The 20,013-nt window shown below is 55.9% G+C and overlaps 1 protein-coding gene across 1 annotated transcript in view; it reads right to left on the reverse strand.

Annotated features, from left to right (window-relative positions):
* Nucleotides 1-541: 541 nt before the first annotated feature.
* Nucleotides 542-20,013, reverse strand: part of AHNAK2 (AHNAK nucleoprotein 2) — a gene marked incomplete at its 5' end in the record, with an annotated part of 74,637 nt that continues 55,165 nt past the window's right edge. Inside the window, one exon of the mRNA XM_082284239.1 lies at nucleotides 542-19,858. Coding sequence (XP_082140365.1) covers nucleotides 1,337-19,858 — 18,522 coding nt within the window. The 3' untranslated portion in view covers nucleotides 542-1,336. The remainder of the gene's footprint in view (nucleotides 19,859-20,013) is intronic.

Raw genomic sequence — 20,013 nt, forward strand, 5'->3', positions numbered from 1 at the left:
GGTGTTTGAGCACTGGAACAGGCTCCCCAGGGTAGTGGTCACAGCCCCAAGCCTGAGAGAGTTCAAAAAGCCTTTGGACAGTGCTCTCAGGGACATGGTGTGAGTCTTGGGGTGTCCTATGCAGGGCTGGGAGTGGGATTCAAGGATCCTGACAGGTCCCTTCCAACTCAACATATTCTATGATTTGGTTTGGGATTGTAATGAGTGAAAGGTCTCCATTACCCCTATATTTTGGAACTGTGCTGTCATTAATCATCCACCTCAGCAGACAGTGAAGTACATGCAAACTTCTGCAAATTTAAGCTGGCATTTTCAGAATCAGAAATGTCAGTAACTCACACTACTCAAGTTATTATTCATATGGTGAGTTTATTGTGAATTAAGAATACAGAGAGTGTTTTAATGGTACATGTGAAGGCTGTCACATATGCACTCTGGTTTTCACTGTGCACTTGAGAGAAGCATTAATATAAACAAAGAAGCAAATAATTATATACACCTCCTTTCCCAGAAAATCTCTGAAGCAATTCCACCAGTGTGGCAGATCATTCAAAGCATTAAGCTATCCCATAAGTATATACATTAAAATTTATTTATCCACATTTGAATAATATTCTTTGTAAGCATGTTTTATTCTGGTATCTTACAAACATGATTTAGTTACATGTTTTTTGGTCTTGGAATTAATCTGTTGGTTTTTGCTGTTTTTTTTTTTTTTAAATTATTGTAAGGCTAAATATGACCCACCACAATAATAAAAAAATGAGAGGAGAGGAAGAGGCAAAGCATTAGTCTCTCTACACTAGTATTTAATTCTTATTTTGTATTTTAGAATGTTTGTGGAATATACATACTACCTTAGCTGAAATAAAGAAAAACATTTTAATAACAAAGCAAAGTAGATCAAAAAAGTCCAAAATCTAAACAGGTAAGTATAGTTCTCATAGTACTAGTTTATAACCCGTTCTAGAAATAATCTGTAATCTAAATATAACTGGTGTGTTTTGAGAAGCCTATTTAACAAGTCTTTTGCTGTCCTTGAGGCTTTCAATGATTTACTTTCATGGTTCAGGTATCTACTCAGACTTTGCTCAAACTATGGGCTCCTCTGTGCCTGTCATAATTGTTGCCTTTGGGGTAGATTTGGAGAAATCATTATTTTTATAAGTGTACAATCTAGTACATCTATGTAATTGAAAATTTAAATATGGTGAATTCTGTTCAAGTTTTCATGAAACCAGCTTTGGGGTTTAATATTCAGTAGAAAATTAAGAAAACCTTCTCTTCTGTACATATGGATGATTCTGTTTTCATTGAGGATTGAGAAAATACAACTTCATTTGGTTTTATCTCCAACAATATTAGATTTACTATCTTTTTCTTCCTCCAACAAGATTAGTTCAGTTCTTGCTGAAGATGTCACAATAGATGCGGCCCCGTCAATTTCAGCTTTTTCACCCTCTCCTATTTCTTTAGGTGATAAGCTTTCTTGCGCATCAAAAAACACATCTGGTTTATCTGTTGGGCTGTCTTCATCTGAGAGGCTCCCCTCTTTATGACCCACCTCTTCTTTGTCAACTGACTTAGCCTTTTTGGAAGGAGATGTGAAACCAAGCTTGGGAAGTCTAAACCATCCAGCTTTTTCAGCCTGCTTAGAGGAATCATCTGATGTGTCAGCAGGCTTCACATCTTCTGGAACTGATTTTTTTATTTCTGCTTTTGCATCTGTGCTTGTTTCATCCCCAGAAGATGAAAAGCCAATACTTGGAAGCCAAAATTTGAATCTTCCAGGAGATCTTTTACTATCAATCTTTTCTTTCTCATTGGTTATGTCTTTTTCTTCACCTTCCACTGCTTCAACTACATCTTCATCTTTAGAGAGAGGAGCTGCTGTTATTCCCTCTGGTGATTTTTCAGGAAAACTCTCTTCGAGTTTACTGGAACACTTTACTTCAGCAGCAGATGTTTTTAACTTTGTCAAACTTACTTTTCCTCTAGATTCTTCAGACTCATGGTGTGGTTTGTCAGATAGTTTAAGCTCAGCACTGGCAGTTCTCTGTGCTGCCACTCCGAGGCTTTCACCAGCACCTGTAGGTTTTCTCACTGATGAACCTCCTGTTGGAGATGGCTGCTGGACCTGCACTTCTAAATCACTGTGTGATTCAGGCAACTTCGTCTTGAGCAATGAGAATCCCAAAGTAGCAGTTTTGACCTCTGATGACAGAATCTCTGATTCTTTCAGTATTTCAGTAGTGTAAATCTCACACCTTTCAATAGCAACATGTTCAGGTTCTACTTTCTCACTTACTTCTTGGGCCTCTATATGAGACCAATGAATGTCTTGCCCTGCACTTGAGAATGAGGACTCTATGGTAGCTGTCATTTGTGCTGTTTTAATGTCAGGTTCAGTCAGTGTAACAATTTTGCTTTTTGCTTTTTGAATACACCCCTCTAGAGCTCCTGGTGTTTCTTTGGGGATAGCAGAGCTTGCTTGCAGTTGCACTACTTCAATGTCAGTACTACAGCCCTTTGGATCTGTTTCCACTTTTGACAGTAAAACATCAGCTTCAATTGGGAGAGTTCTGAAAGTGAATCTTGGTATTTTTAGTTTGGGAATTCTTACACTTACTTCTGGGACACCTTGTGTTTGGTCCATTGTTTCCCCTGTTACTCTGGCAGATGCTTCCGTATGATCTTGAGCTGGACTTTTCAGGCCAATAGATCCTTCTGGTTTTCTTAACTGCATTTCTGCTGTGCCTATTCCACTTTTAGGTGCTGAATCAGCTTCTGGCTTTGGAAAATTGGTATCATCTTCAAACCCCTTGATTTCTGAATGCAACATTCCAAACTTTGGAATCTTAAACTTGTATGCTTTAATTTTACTCGTTTCTGCTCTGTCTTCTACTTGCACTTCCACTCCTGCAGACACATCCTTTTCAACACTTTTCACTTGAAATTTCATTTCAGGTTCTACTCTAGTAATTTTAACATCCGTCTTCACTGTCGGGACTTCTACCTTTAGATCTTCCAGCTTAGCAGTAACATAAGTACCATCTTCTGATCCTTTTGTAATAAACAAAGTCTTCTTTAATTGACTTTCTTCACAGTCTTTTCCTATGATTTTCACCTCACCCTTTATCTTTCCCTTTTTACTTGCTGCCTCTTTATTTTGAATATCTAGCTCTTCCTTTGGAAGACTGACATCTATTTTCTTCTGTGTTGCATCCAGAGTAATTTCAGTTGATGATGGTTTGCCTCCTAGTCCTGATGTCTCTAACTTCATGGAACTTTCTACCTTTGGGACTTCTATGTCCTGTGATTTGCCTTTATGCTCTGGAGAAGTCAGAGTACATGTAGGAAACCTATTTGTTGAACTCTTGTGTTTGTCAGTTTCTGAATCACTTGCGTGTGATTTAGACAACTCTGCTGCAGACACTGTGATATCTGAAGTATGTCCTTCAGCACTGCACTTAACTACATCTTTGTAAGTTTCAGTTTTTGGAATATTCACTCTACTATCTGTTCTTTCTGTGGATAATGAAATATCTCCTTCCATCTTTGGCAAGCTAACATCAGAACTCTTCACAGAATCTGCTAATTTTTGAATCCCCTCTTTTCCAATAGTAATTTCAGCAACTGCATGTGATAATGATAAGGTACTTTCAGGAATACTTGTTTCAGTTTGTATTTTTGCAGAAGGAATAGTTTCCTGAACTTTTCCCATATTTTTTTCAATATCAGCATCACTTTTTTTTTCCTTTAAGGATGACCTGCCAAATGCAGGTATTCTGAATTTTGGCATTTTGAACCATCCCTGATGTTCTTCAGTCTGAACTTCTCCAGCTTTTATTTCATGTTCTTTTAATTTGATTTCCTTTTCCTCAAAACTCTCACTAACTCCCTCTGTCTTTGGTTTAGACACTGACTGGGTGCTTATGTCTACCTTTGTATCTTCAATGCCACCCATCAGAGCTTGGGGTGTTTTTATCTTATCGTCAACTAGTCCAGGATCTGCCATATCAGGTGTAGGTTCTGACTGTGGAACTCCCACAGCAATGTCAGCAATTTCATTTGTCGTTTTTAGCTGGGGTAGCTCAGCTTCTATAGTTGGAGAGCTGATCTCTGTCTCTGGGCCTTTCCCTTTTATTAGGGAGATTCCAAACTTCGGCTTCTGGAATTTGGGCATTTTAATCTTCCCTTCAGGACCTTCCAATTTCACTTGTCTTCCATCCACAACTGATGAGCTTTCTGTTAATATATCAGGGCTCTTCAAATTAACTGAAGCTTCTCCTTTGGGGAGCTTAATACCTGGTTTTTGAATGCTATATTCATTGGTAGAACTTATTTTTAAGTCAAGCTGTTGAAAACTCCCCTCTGAGGGAGTCAAAGAAGCATCAATCTTTGCTGAGCTGACTGTCATTTCAGTTTTAGAGGCTTCAGTTTCTATTCTGGAAAACTCTGGAGTGTGGACTTTAGTGTCAGCCAGTTTTATGCTTATTTGTGCCCCTTCTACGGTCCATTCAGGATGACTTTTTTCTATATCAGGTATCTTAATTGAATCATCGCCCTCTATTTCTGTTTTAGGAAGATGAGCATCAGCTTCAACTTTTGGTGAACGAGACTGAGATTTTGGAACCTTGATCTTGGAGAGTGAAATTTTAGGCATGACAAATTGAGGCTTTTTAATTGGACTTTTTTGTTCAGCTTTTCCTGCAGATATTTCCAGATCAAGGTCTGGCCCACTGCCATGATCATCAGTTGCAGTTCCTTTCATTTCTGTGTCTATTCTGCTTGACATGACAACAAGCTTTTGGTCTTCCAAATCTGCTCCAGAATCTGATTTAACACTTGCTTCCTTCTTTGGTGACCAACTGAAGGATGGAAGTTTGAATTTTGGCATTTTGAAATGTCCTTCTTTCTCCTCTCCGTCTCCATCTTGCTTTATTTCCCCCTTGATTTTTACTGCTGCATCTGAATCCTGAATATCACTATCTGTTTTTGGAATAGAAATGTCAGCTGATGGGAGGTGAGCATGAACCTCTGATGCCTTACTGTCAGTTTTGGTCATTTTGACTTCAGGGCTGTAAGTCTCTGTTCCAGTGCCACATTCCACCTCCAAGTTTGGTGCTTCAACAGCAATGTCAGATATTTCTACTGTTGCTTTTAGTTGGGGAACCTTGATTTCTGATTTGAATTGGCCAACATCCTTTTCTGACCCTTTCCCTTTAGAAAGTGTAATTCCTACCTTTGGCATTTGGAATTTAGACATTTTTGTTTTCACTTCAGAACCTTCAACTTTTATCTCTACATCACCCACAGCAATTTCACTTGATGTTCTTTCAACACTTTTGTCAGGACTCTTCACCTCAAGCGAACCTTCAGTTATCATCTTAATATCTGAGGTGGAGAGGCTAGCATTAGCAGCAGCTGATTTCAGTGTAAACCCATCTTCTTCACAGGTAGGAAGTGTGACCTCACCTGTAGGCATGCTAATATCCATCTCTATTTTGGGAGCTTTGGCTTCTGGTTTGGAAAATTCCAAAGTTGGGACTGTAACTTCTGGAACTTTTATGCCCAGTCCTGCCCCTTCTCCACTACTCCCTTTCTCAGATTTCTGAACAGAAACAACTTCTTTTTCTTCTTTGGGTCCAGAAACATCAGTTTCCCGGATGGGCAGAGAGACTTGGACTTTCTGACCCTTAATTTTAGGGAGTGAGATCTTTGGCATGGTAAATTGGGACTTCTTGGTTTTGACCTTTTCACCATCTTTTTCTGTTGTATCAAATTCTGCATGGAGGTATTGATTCTCAGGAGTAGGAAAAGTTAATTCAGATCCTGTGTCTCCAGATAAAGTAGACAAAGTGGGTCCTTCCAGATGTTCCTCAACGTGAGAAGGAGCAATAGCTTCTTTCTTTGGTGACCACCTAAATGAAGGTAGTTTGAATTTTGATGATTTAAATTTGTTTTCCTTCTCCTCAGTACCCTTCTGTCCTGAAACTACTTCCTGCTCTGCCTTGCACTCTAAATCTGAGCCATGGATTTCTGCTTCTAATTTTGGCAAGGTAACTTCCGTTGGTGAGAAATTTGTATCCATTGTTGGTGCATCCAGAACAACTTCAAGTGAAGGCTTATGCAACTTTACACCAAGTTGGGCATCAGAGATTTGAGCTGGTTTTTCAATATCAGGATCAGTCATATCAGATGTTATCCTTCCCTTGGAAATTTCAGATTCCATGTTGGAAACAATGTCACTTTCAGATGCTTTTCCCTTAGATCGAATTCTGAATTTAGGTTTTCGGAATTTAGGAATTTTAACTGTGATCTCTGTGTCAACCAAAGATATTTCAGCAGATGTTGTTTTACCTTCTAGCTTTGGATCTCCTTGCTCCTCAGAACAATCTTCACTTAAAATTTCAAAATCCGAAAGATTTTCATCAACAGGAGATGCTATTTTTGATTGAGATTCTGTTAGATTAATTTGGTATTTAGTAAGAGTAATATCCCCTTTATGTAATGAGGACTCCACATCAATTTTAGATGAACTCACTTCAGCTTTAGAGAAACCGATGCTAGGAACTCTGAATTTGGTACTTTTAGAGACATTATCACCCTTAATGTCAGAAAAAGGTTTAGATCCAACACTCTCTGAAGGAAGTGAAGTGTCCTCTGTTGAAGAATAACAAAGAGTTTCTGAAACGGTAAGATCAACTCCGGATTGGTTTTCTATATCAGGTTTGAAACTTTTAGACAGAGAAATTTTAGGCATTCTAAATAAAGAGCTTCTAGATTTACCCATTTCATCCTCTTTACTGGAGGAAGAATCTAGGGGAATGTCAAAAGTGGACGCTTGGACCTCAGATTCAGGAAAGGTCACATCCAATTCAGCAGCTCCCGAGGGCACAGTCACTTGAGGCTCCTTGAGGCTGACGTCCACTTCGGCGGCCACAGTGCCCTTGGCCTCTCTGCTGCTGGACCAGCCAAAGGAAGGCATGCCGAACTTGGGCATCTTGAACTTGCCATCCTTAGTCTTGGCGGCCTCCTTCTCTGGGGCTTTGACTTCCCCTTCCAGGCTGAGGGAGGCCTCGGGTGCCTGCAGGTCGACGCTGGCCTCCGGGAGGGTGACGTCGACGGAGGGCAGGCTGATGTCCACCTTGGGAGCTTTGATATCAGCTTTTGGCATTTTGAGGGAGGGCTTCTCCAGCTTCCAGCCGGCGCCTTCGGTCTTGGCACCAGGGATGTCGGCTTTGAGGCCCAGCGCGGGGCCCTCCCCTGCGGCCGTCACGGTGGCGGAGGGGAGGTCGAGCTCTGCGCTGGGCAGGCTGACCTCAGCTGCGGGCGCTTCAGCCTTGGGGGAGGACACTGCGAATTTGGGCTTGTCGAACTTGGGCATCTTGAGCTTGCCTTTGAGGCACGTGCCCTCCAGCTCAAGCTTGCCTTCGGCGGAGGGCGCTTTGAGGTCTATGTCGGGCGCCTGGAGCTCGAGGGAGCCTTCGACGGCGGGCAGCTTGACGTCAGGGGCCGCGATGCTGACGTCGGCGTCGCCGGCCTTGAGCTCTGCCTGCGGGAGGCTGACATCTGCATCCAGTTTGGGAGCCTTGATGGTGGGCTTGGAGAAGACCACGCTGGGCACCTTGACTTTGGGCATGTGTATTTTCATGCCGCCGCCCTCAGGTCTGCCGGCGGCCACCTCCAGGCTGGCTTCGGCCTCGGGGCCCTGCAGGGCGACTTCGCCCTCCTGGCCTTTGGGCAGCGAGACGTCGGCCTTGGGCAGGCTGACCTGGGCGTGGGGAGCTTTGACTTTGGGCAGCTTGACGCTGGGCATCTTGACGTCGGGCATCTTGAATCGGCCTTTCTCACCCTCTGCTGCTACGCCACCCGTCTCGACGGTCACCTCCACGCCGGGCACTTGGATCTCGGCCTCGGGCAGGGTCACGTCCACTTCGGCGGCTCCCGAGGGCACCGTCACTTGAGGCTCCTTGAGGCTGACGTCCACTTCGGCGGCCACAGTGCCCTTGGCCTCTCTGCTGCTGGACCAGCCAAAGGAAGGCATGCCGAACTTGGGCATCTTGAACTTGCTGTCCTTGGTCTTGGCGGCCTCCTTCTCTGGGGCTTTGACTTCCCCTTCCAGGCCGAGGGAGGCCTCGGGTGCCTGCAGGTCGACGCTGGCCTCCGGGAGGGTGACGTCGACGGAGGGCAGGCTGATGTCCACCTTGGGAGCTTTGATATCAGCTTTTGGCATTTTGAGGGAGGGCTTCTCCAGCTTCCAGCCGGCGCCTTCGGTCTTGGCACCAGGGATGTCGGCTTTGAGGCCCAGCGCGGGGCCCTCCCCTGCGGCCGTCACAGTGGCGGAGGGGAGGTCGAGCTCTGCGCTGGGCAGGCTGACCTTAGCTGCGGGCGCTTCAGCCTTGGGGGAGGACACTGCGAATTTGGGCTTGTCAAACTTGGGCATCTTGAGCTTGCCTTTGAGGCCCGTGCCCTCCAGCTCAAGCTTGCCTTCGGCGGAAGGCGCTTTGAGGTCTATGTCGGGCGCCTGGAGCTCGAGAGGGCCTTCGACGGAGGGCAGCTTGACGTCAGGGGTCGCGATGCTGACGTCGGCGTCGCCGGCCTTGAGCTCTGCCTGCGGGAGGCTGACATCTGCATCCAGTTTGGGAGCCTTGATGGTGGGCTTGGAGAAGACCACGCTGGGCACCTTGACTTTGGGCATGTGTATTTTCATGCCGCCGCCCTCAGGTTTGCCGGCGGCCACCTCCAGGCTGGCTTCGGCCTCGGGGCCCTGCAGGGCGACTTCGCCCTCCTGGCCTTTGGGCAGCGAGACGTCGGCCTTGGGCAGGCTGACCTGGGCGTGGGGAGCTTTGACTTTGGGCAGCTTGACGCTGGGCATCTTGACGTCGGGCATCTTGAATCGGCCTTTCTCGCCCTCTGCTGCTACGCCACCCGTCTCGATGGTCACCTCCACGCCGGGCACTTGGATCTCGGCCTCGGGCAGGGTCACGTCCACTTCGGCGGCTCCCGAGGGCACCGTCACTTGAGGCTCCTTGAGGCTGACGTCCACCTCGGCGGCCACAGTGCCCTTGGCCTCTCTGCTGCTGGACCAGCCAAAGGAAGGCATGCCGAACTTGGGCATCTTGAACTTGCCATCCTTAGTCTTGGCGGCCTCCTTCTCTGGGGCTTTGACTTCCCCTTCCAGGCCGAGGGAGGCCTCGGGTGCCTGCAGGTCGACGCTGGCCTCCGGGAGGGTGACGTCGACGGAGGGCAGGCTGATGTCCACCTTGGGAGCTTTGATATCAGCTTTTGGTATTTTGAGGGAGGGCTTCTCCAGCTTCCAGCCGGCGCCTTCGGTCTTGGCACCAGGGATGTCGGCTTTGAGGCCCAGCGCGGGGCCCTCCCCTGCGGCCGTCACGGTGGCGGAGGGGAGGTCGAGCTCTGTGCTGGGCAGGCTGACCTCAGCTGCGGGCGCTTCAGCCTTGGGGGAGGACACTGCGAATTTGGGCTTGTCGAACTTGGGCATCTTGAGCTTGCCTTTGAGGCCCGTGCCTTCCAGCTCAAGCTTGCCTTCGGCGGAGGGCGCTTTGATGTCTATGTCGGGCGCCTGGAGCTCGAGGGAGCCTTCGACGGAGGGCAGCTTGACGTCAGGGGCCGCGATGCTGACGTCGGCGTCGCCGGCCTTGAGCTCTGCCTGCGGGAGGCTGACATCTGCATCCAGTTTGGGAGCCTTGATGGTGGGCTTGGAGAAGACCACGCTGGGCACCTTGACTTTGGGCATGTGTATTTTCATGCCGCCGCCCTCAGGTTTGCCGGCGGCCACCTCCAGGCTGGCTTCGGCCTCGGGGCCCTGCAGGGCGACTTCGCCCTCCTGGCCTTTGGGCAGCGAGACGTCGGCCTTGGGCAGGCTGACCTGGGCGTGGGGAGCTTTGACTTTGGGCAGCTTGACGCTGGGCATCTTGACGTCGGGCATCTTGAATCGGCCTTTCTCGCCCTCTGCTGCTACGCCGCCTGTCTCGATGGTCACCTCCACGCCGGGCACTTGGATCTCGGCCTCGGGCAGGGTCACGTCCACTTCGGCGGCTCCCGAGGGCACCGTCACTTGAGGCTCCTTGAGGCTGACGTCCACCTCGGCGGCCACAGTGCCCTTGGCCTCTCTGCTGCTGGACCAGCCAAAGGAAGGCATGCCGAACTTGGGCATCTTGAACTTGCCGTCCTTGGTCTTGGCGGCATCCTTCTCTGGGGCTTTGACTTCCCCTTCCAGGCCGAGAGAGGCCTCGGGTGCCTGCAGGTCGACGCTGGCCTCCGGGAGGGTGACGTCGACGGAGGGCAGGCTGATGTCCACCTTGGGAGCTTTGATATCAGCTTTTGGCATTTTGAGGGAGAGCTTCTCCAGCTTCCAGCCGGCGCCTTCGGTCTTGGCACCAGGGATGTCGGCTTTGAGGCCCAGCGCGGGGCCCTCCCCTGCGGCCGTCACGGTGGCGGAGGGGAGGTCGAGCTCTGCGCTGGGCAGGCTGACCTCAGCTGCGGGCACTTCAGCCTTGGGGGAGGACACTGCGAATTTGGGCTTGTCGAACTTGGGCATCTTGAGCTTGCCTTTGAGGCCCGTGCCTTCCAGCTCGAGCTTGCCTTCGGCGGAGGGCGCTTTGAGGTCTATGTCGGGCGCCTGGAGCTCGAGGGAGCCTTCGACGGAGGGCAGCTTGACGTCAGGGGCCGCGATGCTGACGTCGGCGTCGCCGGCCTTGAGCTCTGCCTGTGGGAGGCTGACATCTGCATCCAGTTTGGGAGCCTTGATGGTGGGCTTGGAGAAGACCACGCTGGGCACCTTGACTTTGGGCATGTGTATTTTCATGCCGCCGCCCTCAGGTTTGCCGGCGGCCACCTCCAGGCTGGCTTCGGCCTCGGGGCCCTGCAGGGCGACTTCGCCCTCCTGGCCTTTGGGCAGCGAGACGTCGGCCTTGGGCAGGCTGACCTGGGCGTGGGGAGCTTTGACTTTGGGCAGCTTGACGCTGGGCATCTTGACGTCGGGCATCTTGAATCGGCCTTTCTCACCCTCTGCTGCTACGCTGCCCGTCTCGACGGTCACCTCCACGCCGGGCACTTGGATCTCGGCCTCGGGCAGGGTCACGTCCACTTCGGCGGCTCCCGAGGGCACCGTCACTTGAGGCTCCTTGAGGCTGACGTCCACCTCGGCGGCCACAGTGCCCTTGGCCTCTCTGCTGCTGGACCAGCCAAAGGAAGGCATGCCGAACTTGGGCATCTTGAACTTGCCGTCCTTGGTCTTGGCGGCCTCCTTCTCTGGGGCTTTGACTTCCCCTTCCAGGCCGAGGGAGGCCTCGGGTGCCTGCAGGTCGACGCTGGCCTCCGGGAGGGTGACGTCGACGGAGGGCAGGCTGATGTCCACCTTGGGAGCTTTGATATCAGCTTTTGGCATTTTGAGGGAGAGCTTCTCCGGCTTCCAGCCGGCGCCTTCGGTCTTGGCACCAGGGATGTCGGCTTTGAGGCCCAGCGCGGGGCCCTCCCCTGCGGCCGTCACGGTGGCGGAGGGGAGGTCGAGCTCTGCGCTGGGCAGGCTGACCTCAGCTGCGGGCACTTCAGCCTTGGGGGAGGACACTGCGAATTTGGGCTTGTCGAACTTGGGCATCTTGAGCTTGCCTTTGAGGCCCGTGCCTTCCAGCTCGAGCTTGCCTTCGGCGGAGGGCGCTTTGAGGTCTATGTCGGGTGCCTGGAGCTCGAGGGAGCCTTCGACGGAGGGCAGCTTGACGTCAGGGCCCGCGATGCTGACGTCGGCGTCGCCGGCCTTGAGCTCTGCCTGCGGGAGGCTGACATCTGCATCCAGTTTGGGAGCCTTGATGGTGGGCTTGGAGAAGACCACGCTGGGCACCTTGACTTTGGGCATGTGTATTTTCATGCCGCCGCCCTCAGGTTTGCCGGCGGCCACCTCCAGGCTGGCTTCGGCCTCGGGGCCCTGCAGGGCGACTTCGCCCTCCTGGCCTTTGGGCAGCGAGACGTCGGCCTTGGGCAGGCTGACCTGGGCGTGGGGAGCTTTGACTTTGGGCAGCTTGACGCTGGGCATCTTGACGTCGGGCATCTTGAATCGGCCTTTCTCACCCTCTGCTGCTACGCTGCCCGTCTCGACGGTCACCTCCACGCCGGGCACTTGGATCTCGGCCTCGGGCAGGGTCACGTCCACTTCGGCGGCTCCCGAGGGCACCGTCACTTGAGGCTCCTTGAGGTTGACGTCCACCTCGGCGGCCACAGTGCCCTTGGCCTCTCTGCTGCTGGACCAGCCAAAGGAAGGCATGCCGAACTTGGGCATCTTGAACTTGCTGTCCTTGGTCTTGGTGACCTCCTTCTCTGGGGCTTTGACTTCCCCTTCCAGGCTGAGGGAGGCCTCGGGTGCCTGCAGGTCGACGCTGGCCTCCGGGAGGGTGACGTCGACGGAGGGCAGGCTGATGTCCACCTTGGGAGCTTTGATATCAGCTTTTGGCATTTTGAGGGAGGGCTTCTCCAGCTTCCAGCCGGCGCCTTCGGTCTTGGCACCAGGGATGTCGGCTTTGAGGCCCAGCGCGGGGCCCTCCCCTGCGGCCGTCACGGTGGCGGAGGGGAGGTCGAGCTCTGCGCTGGGCAGGCTGACCTCAGCTGCGGGCACTTCAGCCTTGGGGGAGGACACTGCGAATTTGGGCTTGTCGAACTTGGGTATCTTGAGCTTGCCTTTGAGGCCCGTGCCTTCCAGCTCGAGCTTGCCTTCGGCGGAGGGCGCTTTGAGGTCTATGTCGGGCGCCTGGAGCTCGAGGGAGCCTTCGACGGAGGGCAGCTTGACGTCAGGGGCCGCGATGCTGACGTCGGCGTCGCCGGCCTTGAGCTCTGCCTGCGGGAGGCTGACATCTGCATCCAGTTTGGGAGCCTTGATGGTGGGCTTGGAGAAGACCACGCTGGGCACCTTGACTTTGGGCATGTGTATTTTCATGCCGCCGCCCTCAGGTTTGCCGGCGGCCACCTCCAGGCTGGCTTCGGCCTCGGGGCCCTGCAGGGCGACTTCGCCCTCCTGGCCTTTGGGCAGCGAGACGTCGGCCTTGGGCAGGCTGACCTGGGCGTGGGGAGCTTTGACTTTGGGCAGCTTGACGCTGGGCATCTTGACGTCGGGCATCTTGAATCGGCCTTTCTCGCCCTCTGCTGCTACGCCGCCCGTCTCGATGGTCACCTCCACGCCGGGCACTTGGATCTCGGCCTCGGGCAGGGTCACGTCCACTTCGGCGGCTCCCGAGGGCACCGTCACTTGAGGCTCCTTGAGGCTGACGTCCACCTCGGCGGCCACAGTGCCCTTGGCCTCTCTGCTGCTGGACCAGCCAAAGGAAGGCATGCCGAACTTGGGCATCTTGAACTTGCCATCCTTAGTCTTGGCGGCCTCCTTCTCTGGGGCTTTGACTTCCCCTTCCAGGCCGAGAGAGGCCTCGGGTGCCTGCAGGTCGACGCTGGCCTCCGGGAGGGTGACGTCGACGGAGGGCAGGCTGATGTCCACCTTGGGAGCTTTGATATCAGCTTTTGGCATTTTGAGGGAGGGCTTCTCCAGCTTCCAGCCGGCGCCTTCGGTCTTGGCACCAGGGATGTCGGCTTTGAGGCCCAGCGCGGGGCCCTCCCCTGCGGCCGTCACGGTGGCGGAGGGGAGGTCGAGCTCTGCGCTGGGCAGGCTGACCTCAGCTGCGGGCACTTCAGCCTTGGGGGAGGACACTGCGAATTTGGGCTTGTCGAACTTGGGCATCTTGAGCTTGCCTTTGAGGCCCGTGCCCTCCAGCTCAAGCTTGCCTTCGGCGGAGGGCGCTTTGAGGTCTATGTCGGGCACCTGGAGCTCGAGGGAGCCTTCGACGGAGGGCAGCTTGACGTCAGGGGCCGCGATGCTGACGTCGGTGTCGCCGGCCTTGAGCTCTGCCTGCGGGAGGCTGACATCTGCATCCAGTTTGGGAGCCTTGATGGTGGGCTTGGAGAAGACCACGCTGGGCACCTTGACTTTGGGCATGTGTATTTTCATGCCGCCGCCCTCAGGTTTGCCGGCGGCCACCTCCAGGCTGGCTTCGGCCTCGGGGCCCTGCAGGGCGACTTCGCCCTCCTGGCCTTTGGGCAGCGAGACGTCGGCCTTGGGCAGGCTGACCTGGGCGTGGGGAGCTTTGACTTTGGGCAGCTTGACGCTGGGCATCTTGACGTCGGGCATCTTGAATCGGCCTTTCTCACCCTCTGCTGCTACGCTGCCCGTCTCGACGGTCACCTCCACGCCGGGCACTTGGATCTCGGCCTCGGGCAGGGTCACGTCCACTTCGGCGGCTCCCGAGGGCACCGTCACTTGAGGCTCCTTGAGGCTGACGTCCACCTCGGCGGCCACAGTGCCCTTGGCCTCTCTGCTGCTGGACCAGCCAAAGGAAGGCATGCCGAACTTGGGCATCTTGAACTTGCCATCCTTAGTCTTGGCGGCCTCCTTCTCTGGGGCTTTGACTTCCCCTTCCAGGCTGAGGGAGGCCTCGGGTGCCTGCAGGTCGACGCTGGCCTCCGGGAGGGTGACGTCGACGGAGGGCAGGCTGATGTCCACCTTGGGAGCTTTGATATCAGCTTTTGGCATTTTGAGGGAGGGCTTCTCCAGCTTCCAGCCGGCGCCTTCGGTCTTGGCACCAGGGATGTCGGCTTTGAGGCCCAGCGCGGGGCCCTCCCCTGCGGCCGTCACGGTGGCGGAGGGGAGGTCGAGCTCTGCGCTGGGCAGGCTGACCTCAGCTGCGGGCACTTCAGCCTTGGGGGAGGACACTGCGAATTTGGGCTTGTCGAACTTGGGCATCTTGAGCTTGCCTTTGAGGCCCGTGCCTTCCAGCTCGAGCTTGCCTTCGGCGGAGGGCGCTTTGAGGTCTATGTCGGGCGCCTGGAGCTCGAGGGAGCCTTCGACGGAGGGCAGCTTGACGTCAGGGGCCGCGATGCTGACGTCGGCGTCGCCGGCCTTGAGCTCTGCCTGCGGGAGGCTGACATCTGCATCCAGTTTGGGAGCCTTGATGGTGGGCTTGGAGAAGACCACGCTGGGCACCTTGACTTTGGGCATGTGTATTTTCATGCCGCCGCCCTCAGGTTTGCCGGCGGCCACCTCCAGGCTGGCTTCGGCCTCGGGGCCCTGCAGGGCGACTTCGCCCTCCTGGCCTTTGGGCAGCGAGACGTCGGCCTTGGGCAGGCTGACCTGGGCGTGGGGAGCTTTGACTTTGGGCAGCTTGACGCTGGGCATCTTGACGTCGGGCATCTTGAATCGGCCTTTCTCACCCTCTGCTGCTACGCTGCCCGTCTCGACGGTCACCTCCACGCCGGGCACTTGGATCTCGGCCTCGGGCAGGGTCACGTCCACTTCGGCGGCTCCCGAGGGCACCGTCACTTGAGGCTCCTTGAGGCTGACGTCCACCTCGGCGGCCACAGTGCCCTTGGCCTCTCTGCTGCTGGACCAGCCAAAGGAAGGCATGCCGAACTTGGGCATCTTGAACTTGCTGTCCTTGGTCTTGGTGACCTCCTTCTCTGGGGCTTTGACTTCCCCTTCCAGGCTGAGGGAGGCCTCGGGTGCCTGCAGGTCGACGCTGGCCTCCGGGAGGGTGACGTCGACGGAGGGCAGGCTGATGTCCACCTTGGGAGCTTTGATATCAGCTTTTGGCATTTTGAGGGAGGGCTTCTCCAGCTTCCAGCCGGCGCCTTCGGTCTTGGCACCAGGGATGTCGGCTTTGAGGCCCAGCGCGGGGCCCTCCCCTGCGGCCGTCACGGTGGCGGAGGGGAGGTCGAGCTCTGTGCTGGGCAGGCTGACCTCAGCTGCGGGCACTTCAGCCTTGGGGGAGGACACTGCGAATTTGGGCTTGTCGAACTTGGGCATCTTGAGCTTGCCTTTGAGGCCCGTGCCTTCCAGCTCGAGCTTGCCTTCGGCAGAGGGCGCTTTGAGGTCTATGTCGGGCGCCTGGAGCTCGAGGGAGCCTTCGACGGAGGGCAGCTTGACGTCAGGGGCCGCGATGCTGACGTCGGCGTCGCCGGCCTTGAGCTCTGCCTGCGGGAGGCTGACATCTGCATCCAGTTTGGGAGCCTTGATGGTGGGCTTGGAGAAGACCACGCTGGGCACCTTGACTTTGGGCATGTGTATTTTCATGCCGCCGCCCTCAGGTTTGCCGGCGGCCACCTCCAGGCTGGCTTCGGCCTCGGGGCCCTGCAGGGCGACTTCGCCCTCCTGGCCTTTGGGCAGCGAGACGTCGGCCTTGGGCAGGCTGACCTGGGCGTGGGGAGCTTTGACTTTGGGCAGCTTGACGCTGGGCATCTTGACGTCGGGCATCTTGAATCGGCCTTTCTCACCCTCTGCTGCTACGCTGCCCGTCTCGACGGTCACCTCCACGCCGGGCACTTGGATCTCGGCCTCGGGCAGGGTCACGTCCACTTCGGCGGCTCCCGAGGGCACCGTCACTTGAGGCTCCTTGAGGCTGACGTCCACCTCGGCGGCCACAGTGCCCTTGGCCTCTCTGCTGCTGGACCAGCCAAAGGAAGGCATGCCGAACTTGGGCATCTTGAACTTGCTGTCCTTGGTCTTGGTGACCTCCTTCTCTGGGGCTTTGACTTCCCCTTCCAGGCTGAGGGAGGCCTCGGGTGCCTGCAGGTCGACGCTGGCCTCCGGGAGGGTGACGTCGACGGAGGGCAGGCTGATGTCCACCTTGGGAGCTTTGATATCAGCTTTTGGCATTTTGAGGGAGGGCTTCTCCAGCTTCCAGCCGGCGCCTTCGGTCTTGGCACCAGGGATGTCGGCTTTGAGGCCCAGCGCGGGGCCCTCCCCTGTGGCCGTCACGGTGGCGGAGGGGAGGTCGAGCTCTGCGCTGGGCAGGCTGACCTCAGCTGCGGGCGCTTCAGCCTTGGGGGAGGACACTGCGAATTTGGGCTTGTCGAACTTGGGCATCTTGAGCTTGCCTTTGAGGCCCGTGCCCTCCAGCTCAAGCTTGCCTTCGGCGGAGGGCGCTTTGAGGTCTATGTCGGGCGCCTGGAGCTCGAGGGAGCCTTCGACGGAGGGCAGCTTGACGTCAGGGGCCGCGATGCTGACGTCGGCGTCGCCGGCCTTGAGCTCTGCCTGCGGGAGGCTGACATCTGCATCCAGTTTGGGAGCCTTGATGGTGGGCTTGGAGAAGACCACGCTGGGCACCTTGACTTTGGGCATGTGTATTTTCATGCCGCCGCCCTCAGGTTTGCCGGCGGCCACCTCCAGGCTGGCTTCGGCCTCGGGGCCCTGCAGGGCGACTTCGCCCTCCTGGCCTTTGGGCAGCGAGACGTCGGCCTTGGGCAGGCTGACCTGGGCGTGGGGAGCTTTGACTTTGGGCAGCTTGACGCTGGGCATCTTGACGTCGGGCATCTTGAATCGGCCTTTCTCACCCTCTGCTGCTACGCTGCCCGTCTCGACGGTCACCTCCACGCCGGGCACTTGGATCTCGGCCTCGGGCAGGGTCACGTCCACTTCGGCGGCTCCCGAGGGCACCGTCACTTGAGGCTCCTTGAGGCTGACGTCCACCTCGGCGGCCACAGTGCCCTTGGCCTCTCTGCTGCTGGACCAGCCAAAGGAAGGCATGCCGAACTTGGGCATCTTGAACTTGCTGTCCTTGGTCTTGGTGACCTCCTTCTCTGGGGCTTTGACTTCCCCTTCCAGGCTGAGGGAGGCCTCGGGTGCCTGCAGGTCGACGCTGGCCTCCGGGAGGGTGACGTCGACGGAGGGCAGGCTGATGTCCACCTTGGGAGCTTTGATATCAGCTTTTGGCATTTTGAGGGAGGGCTTCTCCAGCTTCCAGCCGGCGCCTTCGGTCTTGGCACCAGGGATGTCGGCTTTGAGGCCCAGCGCGGGGCCCTCCCCTGTGGCCGTCACGGTGGCGGAGGGGAGGTCGAGCTCTGCGCTGGGCAGGCTGACCTCAGCTGCGGGCGCTTCAGCCTTGGGGGAGGACACTGCGAATTTGGGCTTGTCGAACTTGGGCATCTTGAGCTTGCCTTTGAGGCCCGTGCCCTCCAGCTCAAGCTTGCCTTCGGCGGAGGGCGCTTTGAGGTCTATGTCGGGCGCCTGGAGCTCGAGGGAGCCTTCGACGGAGGGCAGCTTGACGTCAGGGGCCGCGATGCTGACGTCGGCGTCGCCGGCCTTGAGCTCTGCCTGCGGGAGGCTGACATCTGCATCCAGTTTCGGAGCCTTGATGGTGGGCTTGGAGAAGACCACGCTGGGCACCTTGACTTTGGGCATGTGTATTTTCATGCCGCCGCCCTCAGGTTTGCCGGCGGCCACCTCCAGGCTGGCTTCGGCCTCGGGGCCCTGCAGGGCGACTTCGCCCTCCTGGCCTTTGGGCAGCGAGACGTCGGCCTTGGGCAGGCTGACCTGGGCGTGGGGAGCTTTGACTTTGGGCAGCTTGACGCTGGGCATCTTGACGTCGGGCATCTTGAATCGGCCTTTCTCACCCTCTGCTGCTACGCTGCCCGTCTCGACGGTCACCTCCACGCCGGGCACTTGGATCTCGGCCTCGGGCAGGGTCACGTCCACTTCGGCGGCTCCCGAGGGCACCGTCACTTGAGGCTCCTTGAGGCTGACGTCCACCTCGGCGGCCACAGTGCCCTTGGCCTCTCTGCTGCTGGACCAGCCAAAGGAAGGCATGCCGAACTTGGGCATCTTGAACTTGCTGTCCTTGGTCTTGGTGACCTCCTTCTCTGGGGCTTTGACTTCCCCTTCCAGGCTGAGGGAGGCCTCGGGTGCCTGCAGGTCGACGCTGGCCTCCGGGAGGGTGACGTCGACGGAGGGCAGGCTGATGTCCACCTTGGGAGCTTTGATATCAGCTTTTGGCATTTTGAGGGAGGGCTTCTCCAGCTTCCAGCCGGCGCCTTCGGTCTTGGCACCAGGGATGTCGGCTTTGAGGCCCAGCGCGGGGCCCTCCCCTGCGGCCGTCACGGTGGCGGAGGGGAGGTCGAGCTCTGTGCTGGGCAGGCTGACCTCAGCTGCGGGCACTTCAGCCTTGGGGGAGGACACTGCGAATTTGGGCTTGTCGAACTTGGGCATCTTGAGCTTGCCTTTGAGGCCCGTGCCTTCCAGCTCGAGCTTGCCTTCGGCAGAGGGCGCTTTGAGGTCTATGTCGGGCGCCTGGAGCTCGAGGGAGCCTTCGACGGAGGGCAGCTTGACGTCAGGGGCCGCGATGCTGACGTCGGCGTCGCCGGCCTTGAGCTCTGCCTGCGGGAGGCTGACATCTGCATCCAGTTTGGGAGCCTTGATGGTGGGCTTGGAGAAGACCACGCTGGGCACCTTGACTTTGGGCATGTGTATTTTCATGCCGCCGCCCTCAGGTTTGCCGGCGGCCACCTCCAGGCTGGCTTCGGCCTCGGGGCCCTGCAGGGCGACTTCGCCCTCCTGGCCTTTGGGCAGCGAGACGTCGGCCTTGGGCAGGCTGACCTGGGCGTGGGGAGCTTTGACTTTGGGCAGCTTGACGCTGGGCATCTTGACGTCGGGCATCTTGAATCGGCCTTTCTCACCCTCTGCTGCTACGCTGCCCGTCTCGACGGTCACCTCCACGCCGGGCACTTGGATCTCGGCCTCGGGCAGGGTCACGTCCACTTCGGCGGCTCCCGAGGGCACCGTCACTTGAGGCTCCTTGAGGCTGACGTCCACCTCGGCGGCCACAGTGCCCTTGGCCTCTCTGCTGCTGGACCAGCCAAAGGAAGGCATGCCGAACTTGGGCATCTTGAACTTGCTGTCCTTGGTCTTGGTGACCTCCTTCTCTGGGGCTTTGACTTCCCCTTCCAGGCTGAGGGAGGCCTCGGGTGCCTGCAGGTCGACGCTGGCCTCCGGGAGGGTGACGTCGACGGAGGGCAGGCTGATGTCCACCTTGGGAGCTTTGATATCAGCTTTTGGCATTTTGAGGGAGGGCTTCTCCAGCTTCCAGCCGGCGCCTTCGGTCTTGGCACCAGGGATGTCGGCTTTGAGGCCCAGCGCGGGGCCCTCCCCTGCGGCCGTCACGGTGGCGGAGGGGAGGTCGAGCT

The sequence above is a fragment of the Coloeus monedula genome, assembly GCF_965178545.1.
Source record: "Coloeus monedula genome assembly, chromosome: 6".
NCBI lineage: Eukaryota > Metazoa > Chordata > Aves > Passeriformes > Corvidae > Coloeus > Coloeus monedula.